The sequence below is a fragment of the Polypterus senegalus genome, chromosome 11, assembly GCF_016835505.1.
Source record: "Polypterus senegalus isolate Bchr_013 chromosome 11, ASM1683550v1, whole genome shotgun sequence".
Classification (NCBI taxonomy): domain Eukaryota; kingdom Metazoa; phylum Chordata; class Cladistia; order Polypteriformes; family Polypteridae; genus Polypterus; species Polypterus senegalus.
The window spans coordinates 74,143,905-74,162,123 of record NC_053164.1 but is presented as its reverse complement, the minus strand read 5'-3'; the positions used below and the strand labels follow the sequence as shown (position 1 = coordinate 74,162,123).

General features: G+C 36.3%; 1 protein-coding gene and 1 long non-coding RNA gene across 4 annotated transcripts in view; one reads left to right on the top strand and one right to left on the bottom strand.

Annotated features, from left to right (window-relative positions):
• Positions 1–18,219, bottom strand: part of LOC120539198 (spectrin beta chain, non-erythrocytic 1) — a 311,676-nt gene that overhangs the window by 141,981 nt on the left and 151,476 nt on the right. Inside the window, exon 1 of one of the 3 annotated variants that reach the window (XM_039769051.1) lies at positions 9,848–10,497. The exons of the other annotated variants lie outside the window; for them this stretch is intronic. Within the exon in view, the coding sequence (XP_039624985.1) occupies positions 9,848–9,986 (139 nt within the window). The 5' untranslated portion in view covers positions 9,987–10,497. Of the gene's footprint in view, positions 1–9,847; positions 10,498–18,219 lie in introns of those variants that run through there. 3 annotated transcript variants of the gene reach the window in all.
• Positions 10,741–14,714, top strand: LOC120539199. The gene is made up of 3 exons (XR_005635567.1): positions 10,741–10,955; positions 11,360–11,488; positions 14,647–14,714. It is a non-coding gene; the product is annotated as an uncharacterized LOC120539199 (long non-coding RNA).

Here is an 18,219-nt window from a genome sequence, read left to right as displayed (position 1 = left end):
AGAGAATTTCCAGTTTCGATTGTCTCAAAACACCACTCACATCTACAGTTATTCCCAGCTGCAGATAAAAAGTAACGTCAGATCCCTGTGGGGGCGGTAGTATGTATCGTGATCGTGACTGACAGAATAATAGTGAAAAAAAAAACTATTAGAAGTACTATACATTTAATACAGTGGCTGTTACAGATGCAAATCAAAATGTATGTGCTTATTGTATAATATTAACAATAACAGTAACTCACTACTCAAAATTATAAATATACGAGGCAGTCAGGAACGAACCGGGGGACTCTTGGATAAGTCAGCAATTCCTACCGCTGCACCACGGAAGCTATTGTATCATCCTTGAACCTTTTGTGAAAGTGTTTATTTGATCTTTGCACTTCAGGCTTTACACATTATATAGTTTTTCTCTACATTTTGTCATTTATTACTAAAATATGAAAAACATTTCAGTTTTAATGATATTTTTTTTGGTTAAGTTAAATGCACTTTTTTTGTTTAAAGACTTCGTGCACTTTAGTTTGTATTGTTTAATGTATTTCTTTTTTATTGTGATAGTCACACTAATATAAAAAAATCTGATTATTTTCAAATTCATATGTTGCACTGGTTATTTTAATTTGATTATTATTAATTTTAATCGTGTTAATGCAGAGACATCAGGGTGACATTCACAGGTTGACAGGCGTGAGCAGATGAGGTAAGACATGCACTGGAGCCCAGAACCGGATGTGCAACCACAGGTAGCGGGCGTCAAAATAGTCAGTAATGAAATAATCGTGACTAATTGAAAACTAAATTGAACGATTAGTCGACTACCAAAATAATCATTAGTTGCAGCCCTAATTGTAAGTAGGGCATGTCTTGCAAGAATCTCATGTTCTATGTCATTGTGAGAGGCTACCGAGTCAATCTCTTGGCACAATGTCTCATGTTTAAGGTCCCCGCGAGACGCTCCGTGGCCATTCTCTTTCGTCTCACGGGTCTTTTAAGTGTCTTCCGTGATCCTAACGTGAAGATCACGTCTCGCATCCCAGGTGTTTCTCTCCAGGATTTTTTTTTTTTTATATAAATATAACAGAGAGACAGTATTCACAAACATACTCTCAAGGTCACCTCCTAACCTAGCTATCATCAGCATAAGCCTACCATTTGTCTGGGCATATAAAATCTCTGCCAGGCTAGCAAACTTTTGCAAAAATGTTTATGCAATTTCACAACAATTATGCCAACAAGTACCAATTATATTTTTTAAATATTTTCCTCACAGAGCATCGCATCATCTTATTAATCATGGCATGGCTAATAAACATAATGTGAGATATAACAAAGCCAAATATTTCATTTGGACATTTGATACTGTCTGCAAGCAGATTAAACATTCAAGCCAGATACATTAATGGACCATTCTGCATGTGGTCCAGACTTGTTCTCATCTTTGGTTGACAGGAACAAATGTGCATGGCTATCCTGATAATCCTTGCTTAACCATGTTTTGTTTGTATCCACCTTTCAAAGCCTCACAGAAGACATTGGGATATGCAGATATATTTGCTTGTGTGCACTTAAAGAACATGGAAGTGTTATCTAACTGTAAAACACCCCCACAGCAAGTCAAATCTTATTTACTTTAACCTCCTTTTCATTAAACCCAAGCATGACTCCGGCTAAGAAATCCAAGCAATCATGGTTAACCACAAGTCAGACTCTGGGTAACTGCAATGATCCACTTTACATTTTTAAGCCAAATTAATGCTCAGGACAGTATTCTGCTGCCATCTAGTGGACACAATAACAATATTCTGTAAAAAATCATTAATATTTTTATGCATTTTGCCTCTCTCCAAGGTCAATGTTTATGAGTAGGGTACAGACTCCAACTAAAAACACAAAGGCAAAGATAAGGCCATAAAGACAGCTTTAGAGCAATGTGAAACATTATTCAAATCTCCAATGGGGATTAGCAATAGCGAGGATGTGAATTAGTCAACACAAAGAGAAACTGACGAATGATACAGCATTGTATGAAAAAACTGCTGCATGATGCAACAGTAGCTGCATGACAAAACAAAAGTCAAAATAACTGATTAAATGCAAGGACAAGCAAGGATTCAAGCAGCACTGTACACCATGCAATGTAGCAACTGTCAACATTCGTGTAGTGGAAAATGTGGTAGTGTGCAATAACAAAAGCTGCATGTCAGTAGAATGTCAGTGCCTGACCTGCATGATCATCTCATGTGAAAGCAGCAGAAATAAATAAATAAATAAATAAATAAAATTGCATAGTGAAACACACTTCTACTGCAACTTTTGACTGTCTCAAAATGTATCACACAAAGGAAGCGTACTAAATTTGCATTATTAAAGCATTGGACATTAGACATTCCTTTTCTGCAATATTTATGTTAACATGCAAGTATTTATTTACATGTTTCACTTACAAATAACATTTTGTTTTTTTTGAAAGAGAATTCTGAGTTTTTAGCTTTTTTTTTTTTTTTATACATAAACCCCAACAAAAAAGCTCAAAATGCTAAGAAGAATGCTGGAAATGGACAGACTAAAAGTTAATTTGTCATAATCAGTCTACATTTGAAAACATGGTTTCCTTCTGTCTTTTTTGATAAACTTTGTCTTTAATGTCCCACTACTTTAAATCACCACATTAAAAAAAAAAAAAAACTATTATATTATTCTTAAACACCAAATCTTATAATACAAAATCACCAAAACTTAAGGCATTAAATCAAAAATGTACTGGACATGCTGACTGAATACAGAAAAAGAGAAAAGTACTACAATAATGCTACAGACTACATTGGAAACACCTTAGCATTGTATTTATAGTATCTGCAAGATAAAGATCACTTATTTACAAGTCAAAGTTGGAATACAGCACCCGTAATATGAGTCAAGCTCTCATAAAGGCTACATTATTGTCCAAACTATGCATACATTTGTTTTTCCTATTACATTTAAACACTTGGTACAGGAACATCAGTGCCAAAAAAAACAGGACTGGATTGCATATAAAGCAAGCACAGAATTGCACTCAAATGTAAAAATGACTGTCTCAAATAAACTTTAAAAGACATAAAAAAACTATATCTGCAGTACTGAAATATGATTTATAAGTGGGAGAAGAGAATATTTACACTAAAATGGAAGATAAACAGGTTAGCAGTCACTTTATTAAATCTCCCTAAAGAACAAATAAACTGATGACAACAGTGTACAGGTGCTTTGAAGTCTTCAGCAATTTATGCATTAATTCTTACTAGCAGAGGGGGCTATATATGTATTTAAAAATTCCAGTATGACAAATTCAACCAAGAATTTAAGTCTAAATTTAAAGTAGTACATTTTCATGGTTAACAGTAGGACCCATCAGCAAACTCAGCAATGCATCAGAGGGATCCGGAAACAAATATGGATACAGTATGCATCAGGATAAACTGTCTTAAGTAAAATTAAAAATAAAATCTGCATAAACCATTTAAAACGACCACTCAATGCAGGTGCTCATTTGATTACAAAACTCTGATTCTACTGAATGCCTACACTTGTGAGAAAATGTTTGTAAACATATTTAAATTTTAAGGAATTCAGTGTGAATGACTCCTAAAATATGATGACTTAAAAGATCACATAAGAATTGAACAAATTCCACACATAAAAAGTGTACACTGCCATATAAAGGATGAACAATCTAAACATTTACATATACCAATCCAAAATCTTGTCTGATATTTCAGACCTGGGACAGATTTAGAAGGTATTCTAAAGTTGCGGTCAAGACTCTAAAATGGTTCTTCAAAAGCATAGCATTTCTTCTGGTTAAGCATCTTTTTTGTTGATTCAGTCCAACGTTTCCCAGCACCATAATAAATAACTGCCATATCCTTCCAAAACATGAAGCAGCAAATCCTCCACAAATCATGATTTGCATTCCACAGCGCATTATAGCAAACATGAGGATTTTGTCTTCTCCAAAAATTACCATTTTATACTTTTGCTCAAAAATTCATCGTGTCCTTTTTTCACAGAATATTGTTTGAATAGAGTTGTTTAGCAACCAGGGGGACTCTTGTTCCCATGTACTCATAAATCTCTTGATCAAGCAACCTTATAAGATCTCTTGTGAAGAGCAGGAACTTACATATTTTTTTAATATTTTGGCACCCAAAGAACACCACTTGAAAATTTATCTGGCAAGCAGATTGCAGTTTTTGAGACTAAAGGACTGTGTTTCTGATACAGATGTGAGCAACACTGGCGCACCACAAGGAACAGTCCCGTCTCCTTTTCTCTGTACACATCCAACTATAATTTAACACCAGGTTATTTTGCACTTATGGGTTGAGGGGAGTGGGGAGGAGAAAGAGTATAGGAATTGGGTGGAAAACTTTGTTTCTTGGTGCAAAGAGAATTGTCTGCATCTTAACATCAACAAAACCAAGGAAACAGGTTACTGACTTTTGCAGCATCAAACAGCTTGAGTCCGGGTTCAATTCAAGAAGTGGCATGTAGAGAGACGGTCCCCTCCTCCAAGTACTTGAGGGTTCACATAAATGACAGGTTGGAGTGGTCTCAGAACACAGTGGAACTATGTATGACAGAGCAGAACAGGTTCTTTTTCCTTAGGAGCCTGTGATCCCTTAATGGGGGAGGTGACATCCTTCAGATCTTTTGTAACTCTATGACGGCCAGTGTGATTTTCTACAATATGGTGTGCTAGGCTGATAACATCAACTTCAAGAGAGGCCCACCAAAACAACAAGCTAATTAAAAGGGGAAGCTCAGTTACAGGATGCAAACTGGACCCCCTGGAGGTTGTAGTGATGGACAGAATTAAAACAAAACTGAGTGCCTTTATGAAGAACACTGCACATCCTCTCTCTGACACATTAACACTGAGTACTTTCAGCCAACGAAGTATTCAGCAGGCATGTATCAAGAAATGCTATGTCTGCATAATACTGTACCTCACTGAGACTGTGAAAACCAAGTCAGATCTCTTCTTTAATTTGAATGTTCTTGCTTTACACTCATTCCGGTGTGTGTGTGTTTATGTATTATTTATATTTATTTATTTACTTACTTACTTACTTATTTATCCAGTTATTTATGTTTATATTTATTTAAAGGACTTCTTTAAAAGCCCAACTTGTCCCTGAGGATAAATAAGGTTCTCTGTTTTGTATTCCTGACCTGCTAACTACAGTAATGTTTATTGACATGGACATACTGTACTGTATTCAGCACACTTCATTACATACTGTAATGTTTTCATTTAGTTTAACAACCAATAACAAACATTAGCATTGATGTTAAATAGCTGCTTACACCTATTCTGCTACTGTAAAAATATTTATCGGGTTCTGGCAAAACCCTATTATTGGAAGCAGGCTTTGATAACTACTTACCACTGCATATTTTATTATTACAAGGACTCTATAAATGCATTTCTGACCTTCAGTTACAACCAGTAAATACCCTAAATACATAAGACTCCCTATATCTACAGGAAAACCACAGACTCACTTTTTGCAAAATAACCAGGCTTCCACATTAATGCATGCTCCACTGCATTAATATTTTTTTACATGATGATATTATGCTGTTACTTAGTTGTGGTGATCCAGTGTTTCACAAATGCTCCAGATCAACCTTCCTACTGGCAAGTATGATCTTTATGTACTCAACAACTTCTTGATGGGTTATCACAACACCTGGAATTGCCACTATAGTACTTTAAGCATAAAGGGAAAGACAACAATTTACCAAGCAATTTATCTGATCTACAACACCAAGGTAAACAGAAAACCCAGCTATTTCAGTTCATATTTAAATAGGTACACAATGATGCACAAACCCACGTATGAAGGGCCCCCTCCTTGGTCTAAATACATAGTATAATCAGTGACTGCATTTCAGGTTGAGCTGTTTAACATGCAATTTGCCAAAGTTACATTTTCTAACCTTTTACACGTTCATATATTTTGATGTGTAATTTATCTTTAAAATATAAAGTTAACAATTACATTTGCTTGAAGAATCTAAATAATTCCAACACAAAAAGTTGGTTCAGCAATTATTTTTAAACAATTACTAAAACAAATTAATCCCAACACCAGTCAAACAAACTGAGGACCCAAGTAATAAAAAATGCATTGGAAACATTTGAGAATGGGACAAAGGCATAAATATATCAACTTATTGTAAAGAGAATGAAGGGAAATGTAGTGATGTGCTCTACCCTTTTCATGCTAACCCTAGGATTGGATTCTCAATCCAACCTTACTTTCAGAAAAATAGATTCAAGGCCATGAAAGTCCTGAGCCCAAAACTTAAAGTAAAATGTAACAATGAACTAGAGATCTTAAAATACACCCATGAACTAAATCTGACTGTGTAAATCCACATAATTCAAAAATGTCAAAAAGTCAGCAGAACCAAGTCATTTTGATTAAAATAAAACTATAAACTTGTGTTAATTTCTGTATTTTTTACAGTTCATGTTTTTGATATGAAAAAAACATTTCAAGTTCTAAATGAAAAAATTCTACCTCTGTAGTTTGGCTTCTAGGATGAAAGTGGTTTCTTTTCTGGATCCAGTTCCACCTGTCATCCAGTTGCATAAGGCAAACCATCTATTTGGTTTTTGAGCTGTGAAGATTATTTTATATCAATCATGTATGTGGTGTTTTTCCCCTCCAATTGTGCATCTCACAGTCAACTCCATATCTTAAAGGCTAAATTAATGCAATTATATGTCTGAAGAGGTGGAGATATACTCTAGAGAGGAGAGGAATGAAGGTCAGTAGGAACAAGACAGGATACATGTGTGTGAATGACAGGGAGGCGAGTGGAATGGTTAGGATGCAAGGAGTAGAGATGGCGAAGGTGGATGAGTTGAAACACGTGGGATCAACAGAATAATGGGGATTGTGGAAGAGAGGTGAAGAAGAGAGTGCAGGCAGGGTGGAATGGGTAGAGAAGAGTGTGAGGAGTAATTTGGTAAACACTTAAAATTTAAAAGAAATTATAATTTATAAGCTGTACAGGGACATGAATAGAAACAAACTGAACATCTTTACGGAAAGAAAAGCCAATGACAGAAGGTTAGCCAATCATTAGTTTTGAAATTTGTTTTGGGGAAAAAAAAAAAAAAAAACAAAACAGAGTATACCTTTAATTAAAACTAGAGCAGTTTTATTAATTAGAGAAATAAATACTTTATCCACGATCTAGACATCAGTTCATTTGCTTGTTCTTGAACCTACTTTGTCTGTTTCCACGATTCACAGTCTATAACCAGTTTTAATTAATTTATAACTGGAACAAGCCCTGGTTGTAACAAAAACCTGTTCCATCACAGGATATGCTTACTTACTTCTTAGACTAATTTAGAATGAGCAATTAGCCTAAAATGTAAGTTTTGGAATGTAGAAGAAAATCGTATTATTCTAAAATAAACATGTGGCTGGAAGTCAAGTAAATTATCATGAAAACATAAGTTAATAAAAATAAATGATGTCTGTGCTCACTGAATGACAGGGCAATCAGAGAACTGTGGAGGAGTAGCTCTAGGATGTGCGACACATTCATGTTCACATGTGTTGCAATAACAACATTTTAGGTTTGCTTTTTGAAACAGAGATATATATATATATATATATATATATATAAATAAAATTCCTTGCCTTTAAAGTCAGTTTACTTTTAAGTTACATAAAATGCTGAATGACCAGGATCCAATCACTGAAAATTATAGTCACAGTCAAATTTGAAAGCTACTTTAGGAAGAAAAGAATCAAAAGCCTCTGGTGCAATCTGAATTATCTGGAGATACTGACATTGAATACAGACTAAGACCAGAGAAATGGTTATCAAGCTTGTTCCAGACAACCCTATCTTAATTGGAGGTTAACCTTTTGTTTTTAAAAAACAGATAGGTTGGCCTCTGTTGTCAGCATGCCATTTCAGAAAGACAAAGACTACCTGAAAAAGTGTGTGCAAATAAACAATTTTCATTTCAGTTTTGTTCGACGTGCATCTTTGGCCACCACCATATACCAGTACAAAACGAACTATAAACAGATGCACCAGAACGTAACCCTCAAAATGATATGGGTTCAACCCACAACTGCATAATGTGGAGTCTTCTCCAATTGTGAAAACTATGCTAAAATTGCTATAACATTGTGCTTGTAAATACTTTAAAAAAAAAAAAACTTAAGACTTCATAATTTTATTACCAACAATAAAAACAATCCCTTCATGCAGTCAAAAATGAACAGGAATCTGGTAAACACATATTTTCAGTTAAGAACTAGAAAAACAGATTTTAAAACCTTCAGCAAATGTAAGGGGCCTATGGCCAAATCTGAAAGCCAGCCAAAGGCCTTGATCAGTGACCCACACCACTGTGATAAGAAAATACGGAACAAAGTTTCTTGCCAAAAAAAAAGAAAGATGACCTTACTGGAGTTCAGCTTTAAATATTAGGTCACCTGTGTGCTTAATTTTTGTTGTGCATGTTTGCCCAGCAAGCAAATCTACTCCACTATATTCATCGATACCAAATTTTTGTACAAAAGGTCACCATAGGTTAAATGTATTAAGATTTAGTGCCTTCACTCTTGGCAGCACTCTGGTTGGTGCCCACAAACCAGGCAGAGCCAGATACCCTAGAAAGTTTGCTTTTTATATTCAGGTTCTGCATGTGTTGGAAAAAAACACTATAAATGGGCAGGGGCAATTTAATGTTTATCCAGGTAACTTTATATAGCAAAAAAATGTCTGCTACAGTAGAACCAAATTAAAACTTTTAAATAACCTAAGATCACACTTTAGAATGTACACCTCTTAATACAGGAGCTAATGACACATTGGACTACTAAAGCTGCAAACCGTTTATATAAGTAATTAAAATATTAACAGCATTTGGTTAATAATTCAATAATACAAAGTGTTGTCTAAAAATTGCATGGAACCCTACAATGATCCCCATACTTTATATGAAAATTTGCACACTGTACTCAGAGTTCCTGCTTGGTGGATCACTGTCACACCCTTATACATGCAGTTTAGTTGACTGGTAATGGAAAATTGCCCTGAAGTAAACAATGGTGCCCATTTGCACACTTTGACAGACTAGTAACCTGATGTGGCAATTTTCCACCGCAAACCGTTAAGATCACGAGGTACATGATATAGGCAGAGGTTTGCTTTCATTTTTTGAGAATGCAAACAATGTGCTGCTTCAAAAAAGTATGGACATGCCTCGAAGTGTCCTGGGCCTTAGTATAGCACCACACAAAACGATGGGTGGCTGCAAGAGAAAATGAAAGTTGACAGAAAGGCGCGTAGGAGATGCTAACCTAAATCAGTACATGAATCTTTAGCTTTGTGTAGCACCACAGGTAATGCAATGCACCAGGATTTATTTTCCTAACGAAATAAAAAAAATGAAAATTCGAGCACAGCAAAACACATAATCGAAAAAACACGACCGTAGTGGATCGTTGTTACCACCCCAGATTTGCATATCCGGGCAACTATTGCACTGCCGCAACGAACAGTAAAACACTTACAAATCAAAAGAAAATCATCGAAACATTGGTAAGCTAAGCAGATACATTGAACTCAATAGAAACTCCAAAAGAAACAGTAAAAAACACACTTTACAGCACCTCACACCGTAGATTCCGTAATATTAAGACATTTCTGAGCAGAAGCTTTGCGATCGCAGCCTAAATACTGCCAGAATGTCTATCTATATATCACTGTTTAGGGTTATATAACTGACGCCTGTAAGGACCGGACCAGAGCTTACCTTGCAGTTGTTTGAATCTGCCCTCAAGAACGTTGGCGTACTGGGCTGCGTTTACGAATGCGGCTGGGGACAGTGGAGGCACGCCGCTGAGCCTCTTCTGAGCCACGTCCCCCATACCGCTGGACTCATACATGGCCATGGCTCACGTCGCACCGTCTTTGGTGCAACAAGTGTTTAGTGATCACGGGTGTCCCCAAGGCTGATATTCTTTCAATCACAAAAATCCAAAAAACTCGATGCCGCCTGGAATGCTTGCTAGGATATGCATATAATTTAAGTTCTTGTACACAAACCCCTCGCGTTCAGCCCAGGTGGCTAGGCGGTTGGACAGTCTCGCACAGCAGGAGCCACCCAGACCGCCAGTCCGTTAATCAATCCTTTAAGGTCACTGAGTCTCCAGAACAAACATGTTACAGCCTCCTTTTCGATTCAACTCTGTAAGCTCCAAGGCGCTTCTCGTGTTTATCACGGCCAACTGATCCTTCCTTCACTTCTTTCCTCACGAATGGTGCTGAAATCACGGAGACCGTTTGTCTTTAACAAAGTCTCGTTTCTCTTTCCCTCTGTTTTTCATACCTTGCACTCTCTATCTAACTTCCACACTTACTTCCACGCATCTCTCTCTCAGCTACACTGCTCTGCAAATGAACTTCGCTGAAAACAGCCAATTAACATAAGGTGTGCACGGGGTGGGGCCATACCATTGGCAAGGTATAGAGGGGAGGAAAGGGGTGTCCGCACTTGAGCGCAACCATTTCCTACATTGTCTTGAAGGAAGAGAAGGCAATAACCGGGCAGCCGCTTTGATTGAACCTTCGCTCAAATTCATATCACACGAGCACGAGGAAGGAAGTGTGCAAGTTGCAGAAGAGTACATCTGGCTTACTTTTATGAAGTACAGACAGCCCAGAGCTGAGGCACTCGGTCGCCCCTCCTATACAGAAATAGCGCGACTACATCGGTTTAACAGTCCGGAAACCTGCTCGATTCGGCGGCAGGGCGCAGAATAACGAATAACAGCGTATCATTCAAATGCGAACATTTCCCACAACAGCAACACTCATCTCGTCTTGTATGGCCCACACCAGTTCGTGTATCAGATCAACAGGTCTGTAGATGACGCGATAACTATGGACCTTGACATCACCCTTACCGTATTGACAGTTAAAACAAGTATGCCAGCTTAGTGTATCCTGCTGCTTTTCTTTAAGAATGTCGTCTTTCACCTTCCCATTTCTTTCACCTACTAACTTTCTGACATCTCATTCTCAATTTCAAAGTTCCTCTTGAGGTTTTGATAGCAGAGCCTCTGTTGCAAAATTTCTTAAGGTATTTTCAAACTGGGACACCCACACAACAACATTTTTATTTCTGTCGGACATTTTTATACAAAGAACGTGCTTTACGCAATGTAAAAAAAGAAATACTATATAAAACATAATTAATGAAAAAGCAATATGCGCTTAGATAGCACAAATATACAAGTAATAGAATCTTATTTTTTTTTTAAAGTCTATTAAAATAAGTCCGATCCTAAGATGCCCAGGGACAACATGCGGGAGAAAAAAACATCTGCAGGATTCCAGTACAAAACACCACCAAGGCCACACTGGGTATTCTACCTAAATTAAAGATGCTAAGGTCAGTCTTATTATTTTCAGTCTTCATTTGAGATAATTCAATGCATTTAGTCTTGTAGACATTTAGATTATCTACTTTCATTTCATCTTCACAAATGGCTGCAAAACTACTGTGATCAGGTTGGTGGTGGCATAAAACGGGAAAGAAAACAAAGAATGAAGTGTATGACATTGCAATGCATATATAATCAATTTGAAGCAGAACAGAAGTGAATAAGAAAAGACCAAATTGAAAAAGTGGGTTTGTAATATTTTTTTTAAATTGATCAATGCTATTATCCTGGCATAGCTCTGTCAGTAAATTATTCCAAATTTTGGTGCATAACAGCAAAATGCCTCCTCACATCTTCTTTAATGCTTAGCTGTTGGTATAATAAGCAAACCAGTGTTAAATGATCTGAGGTTACAACTGGGGATATAAGGGGACAGGGACTCCAAAACATACGAGGGAGCAAGATTATTCAGAGCTTTACATACCATTAGCAGTATTTTTAAATCTATTCTAAAGGACACATGTAACCAATGTAAAGATGCCATAACCAGTGAGATGTGCTCAGATTTTATTTTGCTGGTTAAGATTCTAGCTGCTGCAATTTGAACTAAATGCAACCGGTTCATGCCATTTTTAGGTAGTCCAGTTGGGACAGAATTGCAGTAATCTGGTTGACAAAAAACAAAAGCATGAATTAATTTTTCAGTGTCTTGCAATTTTTTAAGAGGTCTAATTTTGCAATATTTCTTCAGTGAAAAAAATGCAGTCCTAGTAGTATAGTTAATGCGTGATTTAAAGTTTAGAGCAGAGTCCATGATCACACCTCAGTTCTTAACTTCAGCCTTAAGTTCTTCACTATTCCCATTTTTCCAAAAACTAAAATTTCAGTTTTTTCCTTATTTATTTTGCAAAAATTGTTATTCATCCTTTCAGTAACACAAGACAAACATTGGATCAAAGGGCACAGAGAATTATTGTCATCGGGTGCTATAGATGTATAACTGTGGTAGCTCACCTTGTGTTTTTAGATAGTCCAGCCTAATGGGAGCATTACTTATAATTGAAAATAATAGTGAGCCCAGAATATATCATTGTAGTACCCCATATAAAATAGCATGGATCCCTAAGCTACAATCACCATAACTAACAAAAAATCCTGAAAAAATAACACTGAAACCAATTTAGGGCATTACCAGAGACATCCACCCATTGACTAAGACAAATAATAAGAATACGGTGGTCTATGGTGTTGATTGCTGTGCTCAAGTCTAAAAAAATGAGAACAGATATATTGCCTGTGTCAGCATTAACACACAGATCATTAACTACTTTAACCAATTCAGTTTGTGTGCTGTGATTTGGTTTAAAACTTGACTGATACTTATCAAGAATGGTGTGTTTATTCAAGTAATGATTTAACTAGTTAAAAACTGCTTTTCCTATAATTTTACTTAAAAAGGGCAGGTTATAAATAGGTTTAAAGTTGTGAAAGACAGAGACTTCAACGTTATTTTTCTTGAGCAGGGGTTTAGCTATGACTGTCTTTAGACGATCTGTGACAATCGGTATCAAATGAGGAGTTAACTATATCAAGTACACTGTCAATGAGCACATCATAAACCTCTTTAAAAAAGCATGTTGGGACTGGGTCAAGGGTGCAAGTGGAAGGTTGTATTTGAGTCATTATTCTATGAAGTTCAGGTAAACATATTTAAATGAAGGAATTTAGTTCACTATAGTGAGCTCGATAAGGGTCAACGGTAAAGGCCTTTGAGGGGTATATTTTATTACATATAAAATTGTATATTTTGTGATTAAAGAATGCTGCAAAAGATTCGTATATTTCGTTTGAATGGAGGGAAAGGCAACAAAACACCTCAATGCTGATTTTACACACTGGAGCCTCAGAAGGCTATCTATCCAGTGCCAGATAGAATTAGACATTTATTCATAAGAAAGTTTCTGGTTTATATGAATGAAAAGACTGAATTCAGGAATGGTGGTGATGTAGTTGGGACTACTCTTCACAGCTCTAGATACATGACTGCTTGTAGGTCTGAATGTTCTTCCCATGTCCATGCGGGTTTGCCCAGGCTATTGTAATTTCTTTACAAATCCTGAAAACATGCTTCTTAGGGTGAAACACAATCTCACATCAAATGCAAATTATCCAGTCCAGACCTACATGCAAACAGAGCATAGTCTGGCAGCAATTGTTGGAAAGGTAAGAAGCAACTTTGGACAGGATGTTAGTCAATCACTAATTTTGATCTCAACTATGAATTGCACCTGTACGTGTGAGTGTGGGTACATTTGAGAGAGTATGAGCTGTGATAGACTACAATCATTTTAATGATCAATTTAAATAACTGGGCTTAGAAACTGAGTGCATGCATGAACAGAGATATGAAAGCAACTTGACCCCAAACATCATAAGTCAAAACAACCTACTGTTCCCTTCAAGAGGTAGATAGATCCATATCCTAGTCATCAGTGATACAGAATCTGTAGAAAAAGGTTCCAGCTCCATATTTTATGTGTTGTAGTTTCCCATCAGATTGACTTGGACCCTTGCAACTGACATGGTAAAACAAATTTAAAAAATGCCTCCACCTTTTACAGTGCCAGTGGAAATTCAGGAGAATTACACGGAAACGTATGCATTTTTAACATTATGCTACAGAAAGTGTCAAATCACAGAGGAGAGAAAGGCCCATTCAAGAAGTAGTTGCAATAACATACAAATATTCTACAATGTGACTTTTATCTGAACAGTTGTGACAGAAGACACTGCCATAACAATGCCTATGTGATAGATAATACAGGATTCAAACCACCTCAGGCACACATTCTTCTCACCCGATTGCTCTAAAATGTGGAACTGCTGTGCAAAAACTAGTGCTCACTACCAAATCTGCAGTTCTTTGTGCATACCTAATTGTATCCGTCACTCTGGGGAACAGGACTAAGAATGCTAATATCTTCTTATATAATATGCTACCATAGCTGTCCGTTTGTCTGTCCAGGACTTTAAATCACCTGTAGCTTTCAAACAGTTTGACCTATTGACCTGAAATTTGGTACACATATACAACATGGCCTCTACTGTCTGCTTTCGGGGTGATGATTTTTATTACTCTTTTTATTTTTGTTTTATTTTTTTGTAGAAACAACACCACTGTCGCCATCACTTCCTTTACCTCTTAAATCATTCTTAAGGCAGGTTGAAGACTTCAGTGCCAGCTTAAGTGAAAAATTAAGAAAAACGTACTAAGCAATTGTAACACGAAAAGATGCTGATGGAAGAAGAGAAGAAGCGGGCCGCTAGGATGGAGAAAAGAAGAGCTGCTCAGGAAGAAGCAAGCACATCAGCCTCTGAGCAAACAAATGCTAAACGTACAGAGGAAGAGGATGAAAACTATAAGTAAAGTTTATTGACTGCACGTTATCGTGCAGTACGCTGTTTGATGAATGGCAATGGTAAGTCAAAATGAATTGTCCCTAAACTCCAGTCACTGCTGCTCATGTTTTAAAAGGAGTAAAACTGAGGAGGGTGTTGCATTATAGGCACGTCTGACGTTCCTACAGTAGGTGATCTGAACAGACGCCCACGCATCCAATCCCCCTTCTCCCCTCACAACCATCACCATCACTATCACACTCAGTTTTTTTTTTTGGTAAGTGCGAAAAACTCACTGATAAATGGTGGATGGAAATCAAATGAGCGCAGAAAGGCTGTGTTCTTCCTTAGAGAATGCAGTTTCATTTCTAGGTGTAGCTTACCGAACATAAATCGGAATAAATGCTCAGAAGAAATTTGCTAATGGCATCTAGTTAAAGGAATAATATTCACTGTTGAGACTTGTGTTTCATAATTGGCTCTTACTTGCAGGTGTCTTTTTAAAAAAGTTTAACAAACTGGTTTGTCGCTGTCTAAACACATTCTTGCTATCACTTACAATACTTTATTTCATTTTATTTTGGACTCTTGTGTGTGTTATTCACATCAGATAGACATAACATTCTCAATCTCACTTAATCCACTCACACAGAAGAAGTAATCTGAGGTAATGGAGTCAGAGGCCAAAGAAGGGCAATGTACAAAGACAATCCAATTGTGCTCACTTTGATTTACACATTCTCTACATGTCAAAGTCACTTTTTTCTGTGTATTTAGGTTTTGTCCAATATCTCAAAGATGTGCTGTTTTGTTAATTGGCATTCTGAATTTTCCATTTGGATACATAAATGCCTGTGTTTAGTGATGGACTTGTGTTTTATTCAGGTCTTGTTCTTACATTACTTTAAGTAAACACTACACCCTCCATTACCCTATAGCAGTCTAGGAATATTAAGAAAATGGATGGTTTGTTGAATAATGTGATTAAGGCATACTGAGACCACTCGTTATGTGTTTAACTCTAGCTCCAATATTCAAGTTCATGCGTCTTGTCTGAACACAATGACTCTGACAAAATGCTTGTGTAGGTATATCAATATACTGAAAGTACTGGGTTAATAAAATCAGCAAACAAAAGAGTGCCTTATTTGTATGTCCTTGTACGAGATGTAAAGTAGGATGGGTCAATCAAGATGGTTTTTTGACTATCCTCTACAACTGTTACACTTTTATCACCTACTCTTAAACACTCAAGTCTTTAATCATCATGCTTTTAGGTACATATTGAAGATGACCCCAATAAGTACATAATAGGAAGGATGAGAGTTGAGGATTATTCCATTAGAACACTGTACCCCTTTAATCAGCAAACTCATAAAAGTGAAATTGCAAACATTAGAATAACAATGCTGGCAAAATCATAGAATTCTTCCATATTTCAATTAATTAATATCCCATGTTTGGAGAGCTAGTGAGATAGTCAAACAAAACTGATAAGGTCTCAACCCATTGTTATTTTATCAAATGTTTTGCACACAAAAAAAAACAAGAAGATGGCATTCTTGTAAATTGTATAGAAACTCAAAGCAATAAAATGTACTGATTTTAACAAGTTTTACTTTCAAGACACACATATTTGAAAGAAAAACTAGCAAAAATGTGCTACACACAGGTGAGAAATCACTAGGCAACTGAAGAAATGATATGCTGGATAAAAACACCAATGCAGCACAGAAGAAGTGATATGAGATAATGGAGTCAGAGAGCAAAGAAGGAAAATATACAAAAACAATGTAATGCACAAGTCACAGCTCATGCCTTTGCTTATTGGCCAAAGTGCTGTGTTTGTTGCGTGACAGGAACTCTGCTAACACAATTGGTTTTCTAGAGCTTAAAATATGACAACCAGAACTGTTAATGTGGTGAATCATGAATGTCTGCGATTGTTGTCATTTCATTGTCATTACATAGTACAGCATATGATATTTCTGACGAATGATTCACAATTAAAGTCACAGATACTACTTCATTCTATAAAGCATGCTTTTTCAAACAAAACTGCATTGATCTTTTAAAACCAAGTGTAAAAATAATACAAGTATACACAGGGTTAGTTAAAAATACTAAGGGAATGGAGAGGTGGCTGTTTTAGAAGGCATGAGATGAAATTGCACCTTGAATGTCTTGCTTATTGGTACAAGGTGATATGTTCACCTTTAACTATTGACAAAAAATCTTATTGTATAATTATTTTACTAAGAGCCTAATTTACAATGTATAATCGTTAGTTGTTCACAGACTAAAATTCTGTAATAAATGTAAAAAGGCAAACCAGGGAAGTACAGAAGAAGGGATGGCCAGGGAGAGCTCAGGCTACATCACTACTTATAAACCTATACACAAGTGCTTAAGCTGAGATCTAGAAAACACCCTAATCTTTTGCACAGATATTTAGGTTTAAAGGAATTATATTTATCACATTATTTGTTTCTTTTACATGTACTGTATATATCTTCAGACACATTCACATTAATATAGTCATAAAGCACAGTGTAGCACTTACTGTGAAAACCAATACATAAAATAAGAAGCCAGCTGTAATCTTACACTTACAGAGTGGTTATCAGTGGGTTCAAATCCCACTGTGAGAATGTGAAATTTGCAAATCTTTCCCATGTATGGGACTTTCTTTGGGTAATTTGATCCTTCCAGATCACATAGGCATGCATGTTAGGTTAACTGGTGATTCTACATCAGCCCACTGTGGGTGGGTGTGTGTTTTTCAGTCTTCTAAGGAACTAGCACCTCATCATAGTTGGTGCTATGACTTGTGTTCAGTGATTTGCGACAGTCTTTACTATGAAAAGAGCTACACTTAATGATGGTTAACTGTGATAGCTCCATTAAATCATTGTACAGGGTGGTCCAGATCTAATTATGCAGATCCAGATCATCTGGATGACTTTGAGTTATGCTGGGACAATTCCAGTTAGGCACAAAGACAATTCTTCATGTCGTCAGTTCGCACACTTCTCGATGGTCCGGGATTTTTCTGGTGATTTTTTATGTAATAAACTTAATAAGTTATAGCGTAATGAAAATTGCATAATTAGATCTGGACCACCCTATACTGTTTTAAGTAATGTTCATTATAAAAATCCTATTTACAGACAGATAACACTTATTTTGATTTCTTTGTTTGGTGCCTTTGATTGTATCTTCTGTGGAAAGGGCTGTATACTTGTAATAATATTCTGGATTGCTTTGTAAAACACTTTGTGGTGGTGAGTAATATATACAGGTAAGTGCTCTAAATATGATTTATCATATTACTCTTAGT